Here is a 23,149-nt window from a genome sequence, read left to right on the forward strand (position 1 = left end):
GGCAAATTTGGCCTTGGGGTACAAAATGAAACAGGGCAAAGGCTAACATAATTTTGCCAAGAGAATGCACTAGTCGTAGCAAGCACCCTTTTCCAACAACACAAGAGACAACTTTACACATAGACATCAACAAATGGTCAATACCAAAATCAAATTGATTATATTCTTTGCAGCTGAAGATGAAGAAGCTCTATACAGTCAGCAAAAACATGACTTGGAGCTGACTGTGACTCAGATCATAAGCTCATTACTGCAAAACTCAGGATTAAATTGAAGTGAGTATGGAAAACCACTAGGCCATTGAGATATGACCTAAATCAAATCCCTTATGATTATACAGTGGAGGTGAAGAGTAGATTCGAAGATTAGATCTGGTAGACAGAGTGCCTGGAGAACTATGGACAGAGATTTGTAACATTGGACAGGAGGCAGTAACCAAGACCATCCTAAAGAAAAAGAAATGCAAGGAGGCAAAGTGGTTGCCTGAGGAGGCTTTACAAATAGCTGAGGAAAGAAGAGAAGTGAAAAGCAAGGGATAAAGGGAAAGATATACTCAATTGAATGCAGAGTTCCAAATAGCAAGGAGAGATTAGAAAGCCTTCCTCAGTGATCAGTGCAAAGAAATAGAGGAAAACAATAGAATGGGAAAGATAAGAGAGCTCTTCAAGAAAATTAGAGATACCAAGGGAACATTTCATGCAAAGATGGGCACAATAAAGGACAGAAATGGTATGGACCTGACAGAAGCAGAAGATATTAAGAAGAAGTGGCAAGAATACACAGAAGAACTGTACAAAAAAAGGTCTTAATAACCCACGATGGTGTGATCACTCACCTAGAGGCAGAGATCTGGAATGTGAAGTCAAGTGGCCTTAGGAAGCATTACTATGAACAAAGCAAGTGGAGCTGATGGAATTTAAAGTCATGAGCTGTTTAAAATCCTAAAAGTTGATGGTGTCAAAGTGCTACCCTCAATATGCCAGCAAATCTGGAAAACTCAGCATAGGCCATAGGACTGGAAAAGGTCAGTTTTCATTCCAATCCCAAAGAAGGGCAATGCCAAAGAATGCTCAAACTACCATACAATTGTGCTCATTTCACACAGGAATAGAAGGAAATAGAAGAAAACAGAAGAGGAAAGACTAGAGAGCTCTTCAAGAAGATTGCAGATATCAGAGGAAAATTTCATGCAAAGATGGTCACAACGTCTTTAAATTAAGAGGTTTTCCAGTAGTCATGTACGGATGTGAGAGGTGGGCCAGAAAGAAGACTGGGCATCGAAGAATTGCTGCTTTCAAACTGTGGCGCTGGAGAAGAGGGATAACAGTGTTTGAAAGTGCTATGTTTTTCTTCCAGTGTTGAGGTTTGCTTCCTTGTGAGAGGGGTTCTTTATTTTTTTTGGTTGCCCTGGGTCTTTGTTGCTATGTACCTAATGCGAAGAGCCGATTCATTGGAAAAGACCCTGATGCTGGGAAAGATTGAGGGCAGGAGGAAAGGGGGACGACAGAGGGTGAAATGGCTGGATGGCATCACTGACTCGATGGACATGATTTTGGGTGGACTCAGGGAGTTGGTGATGAACAGGGAGGCCTGGCATGCTGCGGTTCATGGGGTCGCAAAGAGTTGGACATGACTGAGCGACTGAACTGAACTGAACTGAACAGGCTTCTCTAGTTGTGGTGTGGGCTTAGTTGCCCCGCTGCATTGGAAGGCAGATTCTTAACCACTGGACCACCAGGAAAGTCCTCATGTAAAGGGTTTTTATCTAAGGGTATTAGAGTAATATCCTTGGTCTCACCCTTCCTCCTCACTCCTCTCCATGCTTTCATGGTATACATTTGGGATCAGAAACTGAGCTGTGTCTTCCTGAAACTTCTTCTCCTCCATCTATCTAAGGAATAGGCAACTCACAGGAAACATGTGTTCTCAATGGAGGTAAATTTAGCAGTTGTCTGACTCTATGTCACATGCCTAAAGGCTAGAGTCGTGAATCACCCACCCACTCATATATGCTAACTTTATCTTATACCAATGATTTATAAGGGCTTTCCTGGTAGTTCAGATGGTAAAGAATCTGCCTGCAATGTAGGAGACCTGGGTTTGATCCCTGGGTCAGGAAGATCCCCTGAAGAAGGGAATGGCAACCCACTCCAATATTCTTGCCTGGAGAATTCCATGCACTCAGGAGCCTGGCAGGCTAGTCCATGGGGTCGCAAAGAGTCAGACATGACTGAGTGACTAAAATATTGCAATGACATTTTAATTCACAATCTGCCTTAATCTTTGTATTATTTCTCAATTAGTTTAATTTTATTTTGGAAAATACAGTTATGGTGTTTATCAGTCATTCTAAAGGTGTGATCTCGATTTCCATAGATAGTATCAGCACTACCTGGAACTTCCTGGACTCTACCTGCCTGTATCTACTGAATCAGAAACTCCACCTACTCTCTGGGTGGAACCCAGTGGCTTGTGTTTTAACAAGTTCTCTAGGTGATTCCCATGCATGCTGAAGTTTTGTAAGCACTCATGAAAATATGCCAAAATGTTATGTAATTGTGCAATGTGTTAGTCACTCGGTCATGTCCAACTCTTTTTGACCCCATGGACTATAGCCCACTAGGCTCCTCTGTCCATGGAATTCTCCGGGCAAGAATACTGGAGTGGGTTGCCATTTCCTTCCCCAAGGGATCTTCCTGACCCAGGGATTGAACCCAGGTCTCCTGCACTGCAGGCAGATTCTTTACCACCCGAACCACCAGGGAAACACTAAAATGTTACTCATACATATTAGGACTGGCTGCTTGCTGCTGAAAAATCAATACCCGAGAAGCAGTTGTTGGTAGAAAGGAAAGTTGCTTTTAGTCAGAATGCCAGCAATCTGGGGAGATGATGGACTCAATGTCCCCCAAAAAACCACCTCTGAAGATTCTGCTTTGTCCTGAAAGTTTTTTAAAGGGAAAAGGAAAGCAATCTTGTTGTAGCTGTTGTTCAGTCCCTCAGCCACGTCCAACTCTTTGCAACCCCATGAACTGCAGCATGCCAGGCTTCCCTGTCCTTCACCATCTCCTGGAGTTTGCTCAAACTCATGTCCATTGAGTCGGTAAGAAGCCAATTCTGACTCTATGTTGGAAGCTGTTTCTTTGATTTGCTTTTCATTGTTTTGTTATTACAATCATACATAATAACTTGCCTCAGAAGACCCTGTTCCTCTGCCTGATTGTAAACTAAAGTGCCTCGGTTTGGAAAGATAAGCTGACCCTGCCCACCTGTGAATAGAAGAGATTAACACACCCCCTTCCAAAGGCTGGCCCTTCCCTGAGATGTTTTGCAAGACTGAGGACCCTTTTGACTTTAGTTCCTCACTGCCCCCTCTCTCTATTTTGCCTTTTTACTTTAGTTGCTCACTGCCTCTCTCTCTGACCCTATAAAAGAACCTGGCATCCAGACTCCAGCAGACTTCGTCTGTCATCTTCTAGGCCAGCCGACTTTCCAAATAGTCATATTCTTTGTCTCAGCACCTAGTCCCTCAGATTTATTGGCCTCTCGTGCGGCTGGCAGAGCAAGCTTGAATTCAGTAACAGTCTCAGTTAATCACTGAGATAGGGGTCAACGTAGACTCCATCCCCTACTGTGTGCAGGCTTGTCAACTTGTGATTTTTCTTTAGATTCTGTCTTGTTCACACAGTTTGTTGGCAAAATTACTGAAGGGGATGCTAGAGAAAAGATCTAGTCATCTGTTAATTATTTATTCTTCATTTCTACTTTGATCTACGGAAAGAACCAATAGATTAGTCAAGGTATTGTGTGATCAAAATATTTGAAAGTTGCACTTGGGCTGGAGATGAGTAGAACCAGAGGTGTCTGGTTTAAGGTTAGTGACAAGACAAAGGGGCCTTCTGTAGAGAGCTCTTTCCTGCAAAGAACTACATCCTGCCAAAAGCTGCTTACATTACTAGTAATTTTCTTTGAGAGATAGGGCTGCAGATATGCATGTGTTTCAGTATAAGATGATTTTAAAATAAATTACCTCATTTTTCAGATATTTTTGTGGGTTTCTTGGCTTATGTCCCATCAATAAATCTCATAGGGTGGAGCAGCAATTTTTGATGTCATTTGATGGATTATCAGCATTCAAGTTATCAGAAGTAGGCAAGATTACAGATATTTGTAGTTTATGAGAGTAGATAAAATTTTCCACTTTAGAATCTTAATTTTTAAATAATTACATATTCCCAGGGAATGGCAAAGATAGAATCAAAAGCAATTGATTTCTGGATATTAACCATGTATCCTACAACCTTGCTATCACTGCTTATCAGCTCCAGGAGTTTTTTGTTTTGCTTCATTTTTGCAATTCCTTGGGATTTTCTTTATAGTGAATTTTTTCATATATGAACAGCTTACCATGTTTTACTATTGCTTTTGGCCAATATTCAAAAATAAAATTTTCTAAGATTTCCCCTAGTCAGTATTTTCCACTTTATCCTTTATCTTTCCCACTCGTACCTCAGGAATGAGCTCTGTTAAATGTCAAGGAAATTCTAACATGTAGAGACAGGTAAACGTCCCCAGGGAAGGGAAAAATTAAGGGTAGTTAGAAAAATTCCCATCCCGGATCAACTGATTATCAATTTATCTTTCCCCACCCTTAACAATGAGGATAATCAATAGAATCATTCTCTTGTTTATAATCAAGGTATAATTTAACACTACAGTGTAACAAGTAAATCATGTGTGCAGTTCAAAAAATTTTGAAAAATGCATGTGCTTGTTTATTGTACCCTATAGCACATTTCCTTTATCCATACACCACAGTTTATCCATTTGGTTTTTGATGGGCACTTGGACTATTTCTGGTTTTTGACAGGACTACAAGGGCTGTGCTTACCCAGCTTCAAGACTGAAGAAAGAGCCCAGACTCAGCAACAGAGATATCAATGGTTTAATGAATGGGGGAGCTTACATATCTGAAGGAAGGTCCTAGAGCCATACTCCACCATGTACTGTGGATGGCAAGGCAAGACATGGTGACAGACTTCACTCCTGGTGGCAGGGGGAAAGTGAAAATGTTAGTCGCTCAGTTATGCCTGACTCTTTGGGACCCCATGGACTGTAGCCCACCAGGCTCCTTTGTCCATGGAATTCTCCAGGCAAGAATACTGAAGTGGGTAGCCATTCCCTTCTCCAGGGGATCTTCCTGACCCAGGAACTGAACCTGGATCTCCTGCATGGCAAGCAGATTCTTTGCCAGCTGAGCCACAAGGGAAGCCTGATGGCAGGGGGAGGTTATCAGTTATAGCAGCAATTGATATCTAGTGGGTTCATTGGTTACCAGGGAAAACAGCAGAGGGGCATGCCCCTAACCATCCTTTTGAGAAGCATAGTGGAGTGTTCTGATCTAAAGCTGGAACAGTCATTATCTGGGACCTGGGGCAAGTAGGAAGATCAGTCATGTTACTAAGGTGTAGCTGAAGCAAACACTGGTGGAGCAGAGGAGAGGTAGAGAGGGCAAGAGAACAGCCATCTTGAGGGGCCTGACCATACAACTACTATGAACATTCTTATACAAGGAGATTTGTAGATGTGTTTTCATTTCTCTTGGATTAATGCCTGGGAGTAGAAATTTTGGGGTTATTGGATAGGTATATACTTTGTAAGAAACTGCCAGTCTTGGACACAACAGCAGTATATAGAAGTTCCAGTTATCACATCCTTGGCAATGTGTTGCTTTGTCAGTGCTTTTATTTTAGCTATTTCAGTGACTCTGAGGTGAAATCTCAGTGTAGTTTACTTTGCAATTCCCTAATACCTAGTAATATTGCACACATTTTAGCATGCTTATTGGCCATTCATATATCTTCTTTTCTGAAGTGTTTGTTTAAATCTTTTTCAGTTGGGTTGTTTTAAAATTTTTTATTGAGTTGTTTTGCACTGGGATGACCTGGAGGGATGGGATGGGGAGGAAGGTGGGTGGGGGGTTCTGGAAGAGGAACACATGTATACCCATGGTGGATTCATGTCAATGTATGGCAAAACCAATACAATATTGTAAAGTTAAAAAATAGATAAATAAACTAACTCAGTTCAGTCGCTCAGTCGTGTCCGACTCTTTGCAACCCCATGAATCCCAGCACACCAGGCCTCCCTGTCCATCACCAACTCCCGGAGTCTACCCAAACCCATGTCCATCGAGATGGTGATGTCATTCAGCCATCTCATCCTCTGTTGTCCCCTTCTCCTCCTGCCCCCAATCCTTCCCAGCATCAGGGTCTTTTCCAATGAGTCAGCTCTTCGCATCAGGTGGCCAAAGTATTGGAGTTTCAGCTTCAACATCAGTCCTTCCAATGAACACCCAGGACTGATCTCCTTTAGGATGGACTGGTTGGATCTTCTTGCAGTCCAAAGGACTCTCAAGAGTCTTCTCCAACATCACAGTTCAAAAGCATCAATTCTGCGGCGCTCAGCTTTCTTCACCGTCCAACTAATTAAAAAATTTTTTTTATTGAGTGTAAAAGTTATTTATATATTCTGGATGCAAACCTTTTGTCAGATGTATATATCGCAAATATTTTCTTCTGATTGAAGTCTTTTCCATTTAGTTTTTTAATGGTATTGTTGATAAGAAGTTTTTAATTTTGATGAAATCCAGTTCATCAATTTTGTTTTTTTTCTGGGATTAGGTTTAGATGCAGGTTACTGCAAATTCCAGGTAATCATGGCTTAAACAGGATGGCAATGTCTTTTTTTTTCTCTCACTAAGGCAGGAAGTACATTCCACAATCACCAGTTATCTCTTCAGTTGTATTGTTTTTCCATGTAGTTCATGAAAGTACCTGAACCAAAGTAAAGAGAACACATCCTCTTTCTGTGGATATTTTTTTTGGAGTAGGACCATCATTAACCCTTGTATTTAATTGTCTCATCTGTCTACAGGACTACAACAGATGCTGAATAATTCAGTTTGTATTTCTTTGGGCTATATACTCACCTAAAAAAACAAATGTTCTAATGAGATAGAAGGACAGGATAACAAATATTGTGGGAAAATTGGTAGTCTCTGCCACAATCTGTTGATTGTTCCCTGTGAATTTTCTCATTTCATCTATTTTCAAATATGTTAGTATACAATCATTGTTTCGATCTTATTACCTTTATTTTTTCTTAACTTTGCAATTACATTGTGATTTCCATTCTTAATATTATTTATTCTATTTACTTTTTTCCCCATGATTAGTATTGCCAAAGATACATCAGTTGTATCTTTCTGAAGAAGTAGCTTCTGGTTTAGTTTCTCTTCTCCAGCAGAGTTTTAGAAACAGAGGGATATTGCTTGTTTCTTAGAAACTTTTACCAGCATTTATACCTGTAAAAATATAATAAAAGATATCAAACTCAGGTCCCAAATGACTAATGGAGAGAGAAACTGTTAATTTAGCAAATGAAGCAAGGTAATTTTTAGGATTTTAGCTTTGGGCTCAATGATTTTAAGGAATTCTATCATTTGGGTCAGGGAGAGGTAATTATATTAATTTCCATTTTTGATATATATTAATTAGTCTATCATATATATAATACACATATATATGAATATCTGTGTATAAATATATATACTAGAGGAACTGAGTCTGGAGATCTTTGTGGGGACTGGCAAGTTCAAAATCTGTGAGGCAAGCCAGCATGCTGGAGATCTGAGGAAGAGTTGACATTGCTGTCTTGAGTCCAAAATCTGCAGTATAGTTCTGCAAACTGGAAACAGAAGCAGGGTTTCTACATTACAGCCATGAGCCAGATGTTTTCTTCTTTTTACTTCTTTGGGAAATCTTAGTTTTTGTTCTCAAGGTCTTTGACTGACTGAATAAGGCCTACCCACACTGTGGAGGGTAGTCTACTTTTCTTAAAGCTTACTGATTTAAATGTTAATCATATCTTAAAAATACTTTTACAGCAACATCTAAATTGGTTAGATCATCTGCTGCCTTTGCCAAAGAATCGGCAGGCCGATTCCTTACCACTGAACCACCTAGGAAGCTCTCAAGGGATTACAGAGTTACTTAAATCCTTTTAGAGGATATGTGAGCAAAATATTCAAGACTGCTAGGATTAAGTCCCAAACTCTCTCTCCAAGGGAGCCACCATGGTACCAAAAATATTCAATGACACTTGTTAAAGATGGTAATACATTCTTTATGCAGGGCCATCAAGTAGGATGGAATGGAATTTTACAGTGGGGGAGAAGGATTGGGCTCAACTCCAAATTCAGCAGGGGCAAGTGGGAATTTATTGCCAAGCAGCAGGGTGGAAGTCAGTGAGCAAATGCGCTAAAAGGAAACATCAGGAGTAAGGGGAAATCTGACTAAACCAACCTAAAGGGATTTTTGCTGCATGAAGACAGGTCAGGGTGATCAGACATGATACAGGTAATGGTGGAGGATGAGGGACCTGGTCAGACATTGAGGCTGTGGGATAGTAAGGGGGGTGTGGGGATTCTGGTTAAACTGATTAAGCAAGGTTCCTGGTAAAATGAAATTTTATAAGGAAGTACACCAATGGGCCTAGGGAAGCCTCATGACCCTGACATATGTTAGATCAAGCAAAGAATCTTTGTCAGTATTGAGAGGCAACACTTCTGTCAATAGTTTAGGAGAAAGAGCACTTGTATTTTAATCATTAACTCTTTTTTTTTTAAAGAGTTTTATTGAAGTATAATTGACATACAAAGAACTGAACATATTCAGTGAGTACAATTTGATGAGTTCAAACAAACCCAAACCCCTGTGATTCCATCACCACAATCAAGGTAACAGACGCATCCAATACTTCCCAGAGTTTCCCTGTGTCCCTTTGTTTTATGTTTGTTTTTGTGTGTGTGTGTGTGTTTGTGGTCAGACAACTTAACATGAGTTCTATCCTTTCAACAAAATTTGAAGAGCACAATACTACATTGTGAACTAGGCACTATGCTGAAGATTTGGAAACAATCCAAGTATCCATCAATAGACAAAACATGTAAGTGGTATATACATGGGTTTCCCAGGTGACACATTGGTAAAGAATACTTCTACCAATACAGGAGACATAAGAGATGAGTTCCTGAGCTAAGAAGATCTCCTGGAGTTGAAAATAGCAACCCACTCTAGCATTCTTTCTTGGAAAATCCCATGGACAGAGGAGTCTGGTGGGCTACAGTCCATAGGGTCATAAAGAGGTAAGACTGAGCTACTGAGCAAACATGTGCGGTATGTACATACAATGTCATGTTGTTAACTCTTTAATTGGATTATGTAGGTGGCACTTATGCAATCATCTTCCTGTACTGCCGTTTTTTTACATTACCAGGAATCGTATCTTTATTGTCCTAGGGAATCTAGTTTCCTAAGAAAACGTTTGACTTTCCTTCATGTCCACTTTAGGAGATTCCAGTTTAGTAAGCTGGAAAAGGACCCAGGGATCTGTACTTTCATAAACACAGAGGCTTGATATCCCTACTAAGAATAGTGAAACAGACTCAAAGATTGAATGTTTTGTTCTGATCACACGGCGGGATTCCAAAAACAGATTCTCACACTCTAAGCTCTTTCTTATTTTGTACAGACGTTGGGTTTGTTAATGCTGTTCATTGTGAATGACTCTTTCTCTAGTTTTGTGCCAATAGATTTTGCAAATGTGGATTTTATAGCCTGTTTAGTAGGATATAAATTTTTTTCAGTTGCTGGGTAAATTCCTCTTCTCCTTAGTAAATAAATAGTCTGTCTTGATTTCAGAGAAAACTCCTACACAGAAGTTATGCATATTAAGTGGGAAAATTTACACAGTTTGCCAAATATTGTGTCTGAGGTCACACAACCAATAAACAGTAGAACCAAAATTAAAATTCAAGATGTATATGATTCAATTCTGTGCTCTTTCCATAGTATCTGACTTCCTCTTTTAAAAATATCACACTTAAAAATATCTCCCCTATTTATCCATAAGTGTTTCCACATAGTATACATGCCCTTTCATCTTCGGTCCACCAACAATCAGTAAGTAAACATGGATAACACACACACACACACACATACACACCATTCAACACATATTTTCCTACTTCATTGTGTAACTTGACTTCTTTCTTTCTAATATGGATGCCTTTTATTTATTTTTCTTGCCTAATTCTTCTGGTTAGAATTTCAGTACTATGTTTAATTGCTTTTCGTGTTTAGTCATGAAGTGGTGTCTAACCCTTTGCGACCCTATGGACTGTAGCCCACCAAGCTCCTCTGTCCATGTGATTTCCCAGGCAAGAATACTGGAATGGGGTTGCCACTTCCTTCTCCAGGGGAACTTCCCAACCGAGGGACTGAACATATGTCTCCTGAATTGGCAGGCAGATTCTTTTACTGCTGATCTACCATTTTATAGAAGTGCCAAAAGTGGATATCCTTACCTTGTTCTTGATGTTAGAGGAAAGGTTTTCCATCTTTTACCACTGAATATGATGTTCACTGTGGGTTTTCATAAATTTTATGTTGAGACAGTTTTCTTCTATTTCTAGTTGTTTTTTATATCATGCAAGGATTTTGAATATTGTTGTATATTTCTTCTGCAGCGATTGAGTTATCATGTGGTTTTTCTCCTTTCATTTTGTTAATATAGTATATTATTTTAATCAATTTTTTGTATTGAACTGTCCCTTTAATCTAAGAATAAATCCTACTTGATCATGTTGTATAATCCTTTTAATATGCTACTGGCTTCTGTTTACTAGTATTGTGTTGAGGATTTTTGAATCAGTTTTCACAGGGGATTTTGTTCTGAAGTTTTCTTACAGTGCCTTTGGTGTTGGTATTAAGGCAATATTAATCACCCTTTGCCCAGTTTTGCGGAGTTCTACTTTATACATGCACTATTTAATAATCAGAAAATGTTCAAGGTGCTTTAACTGAAGATTTCAGTAGCTCTTTTCCTTCATGGATCCCTTCTTCCTGGAATTCAGCCTTACTTTTTCCTTCCACCTTACCTTCTTGAAATCTCTATCTTCTCAACTCAGCCAGGCCTTTTGTTTCTTTTCTCTGTTCCTCTGACTGTAATCAAAAACTTGCCTTCCAGAAGCCTAGGTGATTTAGAACTTGCCTCATTGATTTTATTGTGTCTCTTTCCACAATTAAAAAAAATCCATTTCTTAAAATTTATTTTATGTATTTTATTTATTTTTCTTGTTTAATCATTGTTTATTAATGCTAGGTCTTATCTTTTTGACTTCATCATAGCCGGAATCAGAAGTTCCACCCAATGTTTGGGTTTCTCAGGCCAAGTAAATAGCAGGTGAAGAAAGTTGTCACTATCTTGACAGGGGTAATTTATGCTCATCATCAGGAAGAGGTATACAAAGGAGGGAGGGAAGACTATGTTTGTTTACAGCATCAGTTAATCTCAGATGGTCTGGATTGACTGAATGCTTATCTCCAGAGCTATTGACCCTTGGTAAATAATGTAAAATCTATCAACTAAAAATAAATGGTGTTCTGAAACCATGGGTCTGTAAGTTGTTACAAAGCAAGAAGCATCAGTCTGTCTTCATTGCTTAGGAATGACAATCTTATTTAAGATTAGCACCAGATTTTGTTTGGTGGGGGCAGGGAGTAGGTAATGTCAGGGTTCAAAGCCTAAGTCTAGTCACATAGCTGGAATAGATTTATGTGAACAGTTCAATATGAGACCCCCACCATAGGTAGATTTGGGGCTTTCTAGTCCTGGAATGCTTTACCAAACACAGTGGTGATCTGAGATCTGGAGGCAATGCATATCCTGTGTGAGGCTACCCTACATGTAGACCAAGAAGCCCACTTCTGGAAATTCCAAATCCTTTTCAGTGCATGTCCTTCTACTGTTGTTACTGGATTATGTCCTTTGTAATAAAGCCATTTTTAATAAACTAAGTCTTCTGAGTCATTTCAACAAACACTTAAGGTTCTTAGTATATAATTTACATAGTTTGGCAGCCAGATGATTCATTAGAGCTTTATTTGTTACTCCATTTCTCAATTTAAAAAATTTTATTGAAATATCATTTATATATAATAAAATGCACCTTTTAAAATTGTAGTGTGAGGCATTTTTAGAAATCTCTGTCTTGTAGACATGACCACATTCAAGGTATAGAACCTTTCCATGACTTCCAAAAGTTCCTTCATGCTGCTTGACACCCACATTGTCAAATATTAATAGCAAATGGTAAAATGTAATTTTTATCACTTGAGAAGGTTGTGGTAATAAAGGTCTTACATATCTCAGGGATCAGAAGCTCAGTCACCACATTAGTTGAGCTACATAGGCTCACAGAGATGCTGTGAGAGGAATAGCTGAAAGGTTGAGGAATCTAGAGTAAGTAGCAGAAGAGGGAGATGGTGTTAGTTGTGGCCCTAAGATCAGCTGTAAGCTCACTAAGAAAAGACAGCATGCAGACTTCTAGATTAATTTACTATTGAATGCATATGGATCAAGCAGTGCATGGGGTGGTATATAGCAGATGCTCTGGTGGGCCCTCCAGATCGCCTTACAAGACTGAGTCACCCATTCCCAAGTTGCCAGTGATTACAATTTCTCTGCTAAATGCCTTCATGGGTATTGTCCTCAACCAAAGCAAACCAAAACAAACCAAAACTCCCTCATCACAGGTCATGCATCCTCTTCGGGTACAAGGAAAGTCTGTACCAATGGCTGTCCTTGTAGTTGTATGAGGGTCTGCAACTCCCAACCCCACCTCATAGTGGAGCAACCCTAATGGACCATCCCAGCTTCCTGTGGTACCAACTTTCATTGTTGCTCCATCACATCTCAACAACAGTTCTTGCTAAATCCTACTTCACTCACTTGACTATTGGTGTTGATCCTAAGTATATACTCCAATTAAACTTCCTATATCCAATTCCACATTTTAGAGACAGTTTCCCAGGATCCTCATCTAAGACAAAATTTTATTATGTGTTTTCCACAAAGGGAAATCCCCTAATGCCTAACAAAAAGATAATAGCACTTGCAAGTAATCAGATAAAGACAACCCAAATAAATTGAGCAATACCCATAATCACTGATCAGAAGTCTCAATATGTCAATTATGTTTAATCAAAATTCCAACATGTTTTTTTTTAACCGAAAATTATTAGATAATCCTAAAGTTTATGTGGATGAAAGATTAGCAAATTTTGAATCCTTGTGAAACTTTCCTCTGGTCCAAAAACAGATTAGTCCAGTCTGTGTACACAGTGGGAAGAAATATTTACTGAACCTCCAAGTGTCAGAAATATAGAGGAAAAAGTCTAGATGGCCCTCATTTCCAAACCCTCCTTTTGGTAGCTCAGCAGAAATGGCTCAAAAGGTCTGAGTTAGCTCAAGAAGGCAGGCTAAGACTAGTCAGGACTTCCCAGGTGGCACTAGTGGTAAAGAACCCACCTGCCAATGCAGGAAATATTAACAAACTTGTTACAGACTTGGGTTCGACCCCTGGTTGGGGAAGATTCCCTGGAGGAGAGTACAGCAACCCACTTCAGTATTCTTGCCTGGAGAATGCCATGGACAGAGGAGCCTAGCAGACTACAGTCCATAGCGTCGCACAGAGTCGGACATGACTGAAGCAACTTAGCACGCATACAAGACTAAAGTCACATGAATGCTTCCTACTTCTCATGTCTTAGAAGTAGAGTGTTCAGCAGAGGATTACAGAAGGAACGCTATCCATGCTGCCTTCAGTTCAGCAGTGCCTGGCCTCAGAACAGCTTTCTATTAAAGAGGGAGAGTTAGAGGTTTGTTCTTGGTCCTGTATTTATCAGCTCGTAAGGTCTGTCCTCCATAAGCCTCATTTTATAGCTGTACTTCGTGGCACTAGTGACCTAGGTTCATGTCCCTTTTTAGAACACTATCATTAAAGTCCCTTATGGACCAGATAATTTCTAGCAGAGACTGTGTAAGTTTTCTCTAGGCTCCTCTTAATTTAAAAATTCCATTGTTTCATTATTAAAAACAGCTTTGAAAATTATTTTTCCAGTGTTTGTCCTGTACCCTTTTCTAAATTGAATGTAATATGGTTTTTCAGCAGGAAAACAGAACAGTTGTAGGGAAGAATAGATAGTATTCAATAGGGCTGAATGAGTAAGAGGAAATTTTAAACTGTGCTTACATAGGTAATTTGCATGGCATATGTCTGTTAATAAGAGAAAGAATTCCCCTTAAGATTTCCCCAGAATGCTCATGATGTAAAGGAAAAATCCAGGGGAATATACATAAAGACTGGTGAGCTCAGATGTCATTTCAGGCTAAGGCATGTTATGTCAGTACATGTCTCTTGCAAAGATAACACGAATTCTCTCAGGTGATGCAAGGTGCAGCTGCAAATAGTTTTGAGATTTTATAATACAGACAACAGGCATCTTGCTGTTGTCTCTATGAAAGGGTATTGATTTCAATTTAGAATAAAAACAAGTTCAGCTGGAAGGCAATAGGTGGATGCTCTGGTACACAGGACCCACTCTGTAGCATCTCTTACCAATTATTAGTGCAACAGCATGGCTGATTCACCCTCGGACATTGAGACAACTTAATGGAGGACCTGGAAAGAAGATTCTTCTGGATTCTGGAGCTCAAGTAAGTGACCAGATTGTGAAAGATGGATACGGATAAGGCTATATTCCACCTCCTTAAACATGGTGTTAGGGGTTCTTTTAGCTCTAATTCTGTAGTATTTTGCCAATCTTTTCATCACAGACTAGTGGTACTTGTGGATTTAGAAAAGTAACAGACAGTGAGGTGTTTCAAAAGAGAAGATCTAGGGGACTTCCCTGGTGGTCCAGTGGTTAAGAGTCTGCCTTCCACTGCAGGGGATACAGTTCCATCCCTGGTCAGGGAACTAAGATTCCACATGCCATGGGGCAAATAAAACCCATGAGCCACAGTGAAGATCCAGGGCAGCTGAAAAAAAAGAAAAGGAAAGTCTGCTTTCATATTTCAGTTTTCGATTGCTGACAATTAAAGACCAATCCTATCTGCCCTGGGTCCCAGAAATGGGACCCCTTCCATAGCCTCTTTTTTTAAAGACATCAAAAAAGCTTACAGTGATGCCAATGCTTTAGATGCTATGGTAGGTATCCCCAGTGACCAAGAATCCTCTCCTTAAGTATAGATGGTATTGTTATTAAATATAAGTAACCCATAAAAGAGTATTACTAGTGTTTTAATTGTATTTTTAAAAGTAGATTTAAAAATTTAATGAGGTATAATTGAAATATAGTAAACTGAATACTTTTAAAATGAATAATGTGTATAATTTTCTGTCTGGTTTCTTTTTTTTTTAATTATTCAATTATTTACTTATTTATTTATTTTTTAATTTATTTATTTTAGTTGGGGGCTAATTACTTTACAATATTGTAGTGGTTTTTGCCATACATTGACATGAATCAGCCATGGGTTTACATGTGTTCCCCATCCTGAACTCCCCCCCCACCTCCCTCTCCATCCCATCCCTCTGGGTCATCCCATTGCCCCAGCCCAGAGCATTTGTCTCATGCATCGAACCTGGAATGGTGTTCTGTTTCACATATGATAATATACATGTTTCAATGCTATTCTCTCAGAACGTGCCACCCTCACCTTCTCCCTCAGAGTCCATAAGACTGTTCTATGCATCTGTGTCTCTTATTCTGTCTCGCATATAGGGTTATCATTACCATCTTTCAAATTCCATACATATGCATTAGTATACTGTATTGGTGTTTTTCTTTCTGGCTTACTTCACTCTGTATAATGGGCTCCAGTTTCATCCATCTCAATAGAACTGATTCAAATGTATTCTTTTTAATGGCCGAGTAATATTCCATTGTGTATATGCACCTATATATGCTGTCTACAAGAAACCCATCTCAAAACAAGGGACACACTCAGACTGAAAGTGAAGGGTCGGAAAAAGATATTTCATGCAAACGGAGACCAAAAGAAAGCAGGAGTCACAATACTCATTTCAGATAAAATAGACTTTAAAATAAAGGCTGTGAAAAGAGACAAAGAAGGATACTACATAATGATCAAAGGATCAATCCAAGAATAAGACATAACAATTATAAATATATATGAACCCAACATAGGAGCACCACAATATGTAAGGCAAACATTAACAAATATGAAAGGGGAAATTAACAATAACACAATAATAATGGGAGACTTTAATACCCCACTCACACCTATGGATAGATCAACTAAACAGAAAACTGACAAGGAAACACAAACTTTAAATGATGCAATAGACCAGCTAGATTTAATTGATATTTACAGGACACTTCACTCCAAAACAATCAATTTCACCTTTTTCTCAAGTGCACATGGAACCTTCTCCAGGATAGATCACGTCCTGGGCCATAAATCTAGCCTTGGTAAATTCAAAAAAATTGAGATCATCCCAATCATCTTCTCTGACCACAATTCAGTAAGATTAGACCTCAATTACAGGAAAAAAAAAACTATTAAAAATTCCGACATATGGAGGCTAAACAACACGCTTCTGAATAACCAACAAATCACAGAAGAAATAAAAAAAGAAATCAAAATATGCATAGAAACGAATGAAAATGAAAACACAACAACCCAAAACCTATGTGACACTGTAAAAGCAGTGCTAAGGGGAAGGTTCATAGCAATGCAGGCGTACGTCAAGAAACAAGAAAAAAAGCAAATAAATAACCTAACTCTACACCTAAAGCAACTAGAGAAGGAAGAAACGAAGAACCCCAGGGTTAGTAGAAGGAAAGAAATCTTTAAAATTAGGGCAGAAATAAATGCAAAAGAAACAAAAAAGACCATAGCAAAAATCAACAAAACTAAAAGCTGGTTTTTTGAGAAGATAAACAAAATTGACAAGCCATTAGCCAGGCTCATCAAGAAACAAAGGGAGAAGAATCAAATCAACAAAATTAGAAATGAAAATGGAGAGATCACAACAGACTCCACAGAAATACAAAGGATCATAAGAGACTACTACCAACAGCTATATGCCAATAAAATGGACAACTTGGAAGAAATGGACAAATTCTTAGAAAAGTATAACTTTCCAAAACTGAACCATGAAGAAATAGAAGATCTTAACAGACCCATCACAAGAATGGAAATTGAAACTGTAACCAGAAATCTTCCAGCAAACAAAAGCCCAGGACCAGATGGCTTCACAGCTGAATTCTACCAAAAATTTAGAGAAGAGCTCACACCTATCTTACTCAAACTCTTCCAGAAAATTGCAGAAGAAGGTAAACTTCAAAACTCATTCTATGTCTGGTTTCTTTAACTCAGCACCATCCTTTCAAAATTCACACACGTGCAAAAATGATTCATTTCTTTTTATTACTGAGTTAATTACATCACATGGACATATCACAACTTGCTTATCCATTTATCTGTATGTAAAATTTTGAGCTATTTTCAGCTATTGAGTACTACAAATAAAAATACCATAAACATTTGTTATAAGTCTGAACATGTGCCTTTATTTCTTTTGTAGCTTTCTTTAAAAAATGATATTTATCTTTCATAAATTCAAAGTTTAAGTTAATGATTCTAAATAGGAATGAGAGGTACTGGAGGGAGATACCAAAATAACTATGAGTCATTTAGAGATTAAATTCCTTTGGAAATTGTAATCTGCTTTTCTGGGTGTTATGCCAACACATTGCTTACTTTTATGCATTGATGTGAATTGTTTAAAGACCAGCATTGCAGATAATCATTTGTCATATCTATCAGATATGTACAATAATAAAATTTAAAGCACAATTACTTTAAATATTTTCACATGGACTTTATAAAGGCCAAATAGGACTTTCTTATTTTTTTTTCCAATAGTAGATAAATTTTGTTTAGTTTCAATAGTAGACAGATTTTGTTTCCCATGACCAGAGGAACTTCTTCTTTCAGCTCTTAACTCATTTTTTTAGCACACAGCTATGATGTGAAAACAGTCTTACATTTCCCTTAAAGACGTATAAATATTTGAACCCCTTTTTTTCTTGTTATTATCTCATGTTTGTTTGTTTTTTACTTACTGACTTCGTAATTCAACTCACATGTTTCTGACTATGAGTTATAGGAGGGTTGCCAGATAAAATACAAGATACCTAGCTAATATTTCAGTACTCTTTCTTTTTTATAAATAATATATAAAATTGTTGACAAGCTATTTAGTTCCACCATAATTTGATCTCATCTTAATTGTTCAAGGACATAATCCAAAAAAGACTCTTCTTATTTTATCATGCATGTTTAAGCATTCATGCTTTTGTGCTTGCCATTTTTTATTCTCTCCCCTGATTTATTCACTTAGGATATTTTTTTCTGCTCCATTTGTTACACGTGCCATAGGAAATGCTCATTTAGTCAGTTAGGTCATAAAGTGAAAGAGAGAAACAGCAGAGTGTGAATTCATGGGAAAGAGGGATTGAGAAGGCCTCTCCTGATAAGAACAAAGTGGGGAGACATGGTAAAATTCAGACATTTTACTGAATACTGAGAGGGGTTATACTCTGAAAGGAGAGTCCCAAGTTGTACCTATTGATGATCTTGATTTAATTTTGAGTATCCTGACATTTCCTGCCTCATATCTCATAGTCTATGACTTTCTACTTGTCTCTTTTTCCAGGCATGATGAAGCTTAAATCCTCTTCTTTTTCTGGGTCCTGTGTGAGCTTTCTTCTTCTACAAGTGATGACATCAACTTCAGGTAACAGCATACACTCTCTTCTTACCGAGTCACAGCTGTGGAAAGAACCTAGAGCAGGTATACAGTGTCTGTTCAGCATGTAAGGAGCTTGGAAGTCATTACTACGGCCTACTATCAAGGAAAAAGCTGAAAAAACTGAAAGTCAGCAACTCTTCCTAGATCCAACAGAGAATTGAGGTAATAGGACAAATTGCTCCTTCCCAAATTAGAGAGATACATAAGTGGATACTGAAGTGAAAGTCACTCGTCGTGTCAAACTCTTTGCAACCCCATGGACTATACAGTCTATGGAATTCTCCAGGCCAGAATACTAGAGTGGGTAGAAGTTCCCTTCTCTAGGGGATCTTCCCAACCCAGGGATCAAACCCAGGTCTCCCGCATTGCAGGCGGATTCTTTACCAGCTGAGCCACAAGGGAAACCCAGGAATACTGGAGTGGGTAGCCTATCCCTTCTCCAGGGGATCTTCCCGACCCAGGAATCAAAACAGAATCTCCTGCATTGCAAGTAGATTTTTTTTTTTTACCAACTGAGCTATCAGGGAAGCCCTAAGTGGAGAGAGGGACTCACAACTTCCCAGGCCATAAATCTTTGTGGAAACCAGTACAAGGGTAGGAAAATCTAAACTGTAATAATTGAATTGCTGTAGGCTCAGTGTGGGCAAGTCTGAAAGTTAAAAACTCCAAGAGGTCTCAATCATTAGAAAGCTCACTTTTGTGAGTTTTACCTCCATGGTTTTTACTAGGCTCTCACAGGGATTATTGGGGGAAATGCAATATTGTGTTTTTAGCAGGAGGAAGGGAAGAGCAACTACTTTGCAATATGCTCTTCTTAGTAAGGCCTGCCCTCAAGAAACAATAATTTACCAGAACCTAAACTATTGGTATTTTCTCAGAGTCTAACTTACCTGGGGGCAGGAAAACATCCAACTCCTGTCTGCTGTATCCTTTGTGTCCCATTAAGGAGGGATACAGGACAGAAATGGTATGGACCTAACAGAAGCAGAAGATATTCAAAAGAGGTGGCAAGAAAACACAGAAGAACTGTACAAAAAAGATCTTCATGACCCAGATAATCACGATGGTGTGATCACTCACCTAGAGCCAGACATCCTGGAATGTGAAGTCAAGTGGGCCTTAGAAAGCATCACTATGAACAAAGCTAGTGGAAGTGATGGAATTCCAGTTGAGCTATTTCAAATCCTGAAAGATGATGTTGTGAAAGTGCTGCACTCAATATGCCAGCAAATCTGGAGAACTCAGCAGTGGCCACAGGACTGGAAAAGGTCAGTTTTCATTCCAATCCCAAAGAAAGGCAATGCCAAAGAATGCTCAAACTACCGCACAATTGCACTCATCTCACACGCTAGTAAAGTAATGCTCAAAATTCTCCAAGCCAGTCTTCAGCAATACATGAACCGTGAACTTCCAGATGTTCAAGCTGGTTTTAGAAAAGGCAGAGGAACCAGAGATCAAATTGCCAACATCCGCTGGATTTTTGAAAAAGCAAGAGAGTTCCAGAAAAACCTCTATTTCTGCTTTATTGACTATGCCAAAGCCTTTGACTGTGTGGATCACAACAAACTGTGGAAAATTCTGAAAGAGATGGGAATACCAGACCATCTGACCTGTCTCCTGAGAAACCTGTATGCATGTCAGGAAGCAACAGTTAGAAATGGACATGGACAACAGACTGGTTCCAAATAGGAAAAGGAGTACATCAAGGCTGTATATTGTCACCCTGCTTATTTAACTTCTATGCAGAGTACATCATGAGAAACGCTGGGCTGGAAGAAACACAAGCTGGAATCAAGATTGCCGAGAGAAATATCAATAACCTCAGATATGCGGATGACACCACCCTTATGGCAGAAAGCAAAGAAGAACTAAAGAGCCTCTTGATGAAAGTGAAAGAGGAGAGTGAAAAAGTTGGCTTAAAGCTCAACGTTCAGAAAACTAAGATCATGGCATCTGGTCCCATCACTTCATGGGAAGTAGATTTGGAAACAATGGAAACAGTGTCAGACTTTATTTTTGGGGGCTCCAAAATCACTGCTGATGGTGATTGCAGCCATGAAATTAAAAGACGCTTACTCCTTGGAAGGAAGGTTATGACCAACCTAGATAGCATATTTAAAAGCAGAGACATTACTCTGCTAACAAAGGTCCGTCTAGTCAAGGCTATGGTTTTTCCAGTGGTCATGTTTGGATGTGAGAGTCAGACGGTGAAGAAAGCTGAATGCCGAAGAATTGATGCTTTTGAACTGTGGTTTTGGAGAAGACTCTTGAGAGTCCCTTGGACTACAAGAAGATCTAACCAGTCCATCCTGAAGGAGATCAGTCCTGGGTGTTCATTGGAAGGACTGATGTTGAAGCTGAACCTCCAGTACTTTGGCCACCTCATATGAAGAGTTGACTCATTGGAAAAGACCCTGATGCTGGGAACGATTGGGGGCAGGAGGAGATGGGGACAACAGAGGATGAAATGGTTGGATGGCATCACTGACTCGACGGACATGGTTTTGGGTAAACTCCGGGAGTTGGTGATGGACAGGAAGGCCTGGCGTGTTGTGATTCATGGGGTCGCAAAGAGTCAGACACAACTGAGCAACTGAACTGAACTGAAGGAGGGATATGGTTTCCATGGTGGCTCATGAGTAAAAAAATCTGCCTGCAATGCAGGAGACACAGGAGAAATGAGTTTGATCCATCCCCCCTTGAGGGAGCCATGGCAACCCACTTCAGTATTCTTGCTGGGAGAATACTATGGACAGAGGAACCTAGCAGGCTGTGGTCCAAGGGGTTGCAAAGAGTCAGACAGGACTGAAGGGACTGAGCACACACACGCAGCAAGGAGGGATACAACTGAGAAGCACTTACGAAGTTCATAGTCAAGGACATAGGCTCACTAAAAGACTGAAATCTAATCACAGAACTGAAGGGTATCTCCCCTCCTCCTACACCTTACCACTAACTCACTAAATGCCTTTAATCAGAGTTTTACTTTTTTCCAGATACATCATGTATGGCTTCCAACAAAAAATTACGAAGCGTACTAAAAGGCAAAACGTCAGGTGGAAGGGGTAGAGCAAAGTATCAAAATAAGAAATTGATATGGCAGGATTGTTGGAATTGTCAGACTAGAAATCTAAAATAACTGTGGCTAATATGCTAAAGGTTCTAATGGAAAAGTAGATGACATGCAGGAACAGATAAGCAATGCAAGCAAAGAGATGTAAATTCTAAGAAAGAATCAGAAAGAAATCATAGAGATTAAAAACACTGTAACAGAAATGAAGAATTCCTTTCATGGGCTCATTAGTAGCCTGGACATGGCTGAGGAAAGAATCTTTGAGCTTGAGGATTATCAGCAGAAACTTTCAAAATTGAAAACTAGAGAAAGAGTGAAAAAAAAATTAAGAGAAAAATCTAAAAACTGTGGGACAACTGAAAAAATAAAATGGAATGCTAGTACGAAAAGAAAAAGAGAAACAAATAGAAGAAATATTTGAAACAATAATGACTGAGAACTATACACTTTAAATATACAATTTTTTCTTAGTTCAGTTCAGTCACTCAATCATGTCCAACTCTTTGCGACCCCATGCACTACAGCATGCCAGGCCTCTCTGTCCATCACCAACTCCTGGAGCTTGCTCAAACTCATGTCCATAGAGTTGGTGATGCCATCCAACCATCTCATCCTCTGTTGTCCCCTTCTCCTCCTGCCTCCAATCTTTCCCAGCACTGGGGTCTTTTCTAATGAGTTGACTCTTTGCATCAGGTGGCCAGCGTATCGGAACTTCAGTTTTGGCATCAGTCCTTCCAGTAAATTGGAGAAGGAAATGGCAACCCACTCCAGTTTTCTTGCCTAGAGAATTCCTTGGACAGAGGAGCCTGGTGGGCTGCTGTCCATAGGGTTGCGTAGAGTCGGACACAACTGAAGCGACTTAACATGCATGCGTGCATTGGAGAAAGAGATGGCAACCCACTCCAGTATTCTTGCCTGGAAAATCCCAGGGACAGAGGGGCCTGGTGGGCTGCCGTCTATGGGGTCACACAGAGTCGGACACGACTGAAGTGACTTAGCAGCAGCAGCAGCAGCTTCCACTGAATATTTAGGACTGATTTTTGTCAATTATTCTTCAATAAAGCCTATTTTGTATGATATTAGTATAGCAAGACTTGTTCTGTTTTGGTTACTATTTACATTGAATAACTTTTTCCATCCTTTTACTTTCAACTTATTCAAGTCTTTGGAACTAAAGTGAGTCTTTTGCAGACAATATATAGTTGTATCATGTGTTTTTATCCATTCTGCCAACTCTGCTGATTGAAGAGTTTAGTCCATTTACATTTAAAGTAATGAATTTATTCTGGTATTTTTATTCTTGTATATTTCATAGCTTTTTGCCT

At 39.2% G+C, this 23,149-nt stretch overlaps 1 protein-coding gene across 12 annotated transcripts in view; it reads left to right on the top strand.

Moving 5' to 3' along the window:
- The window catches only part of LOC145504416 (selection and upkeep of intraepithelial T-cells protein 7-like), a 74,499-nt gene that overhangs the window by 37,906 nt on the left and 13,444 nt on the right, over positions 1–23,149 (top strand). For 2 of the 12 annotated variants that reach the window (XM_081485170.1, XM_081485166.1), the window contains exons 2-3: positions 9,074–9,208; positions 18,656–18,736. In XM_081485170.1, coding sequence (XP_081341296.1) covers positions 18,658–18,736 — 79 coding nt within the window. In that variant the 5' untranslated portion in view covers positions 9,074–9,208; positions 18,656–18,657. Of the gene's footprint in view, positions 1–9,073; positions 9,209–14,534; positions 14,623–18,430; positions 18,497–18,655; positions 18,914–23,149 lie in introns of those variants that run through there. The other 10 variants (XM_081485167.1, XM_081485164.1, XM_081485174.1 and 7 more) reach the window with 8 other exon arrangements.

The sequence above is a fragment of the Giraffa tippelskirchi genome, chromosome 5 (genome assembly GCF_054371585.1).
Source record: "Giraffa tippelskirchi isolate mGirTip1 chromosome 5, T2T-mGirTip1v1.2.pri, whole genome shotgun sequence".
Taxonomy (NCBI): Eukaryota; Metazoa; Chordata; class Mammalia; order Artiodactyla; family Giraffidae; genus Giraffa; species Giraffa tippelskirchi.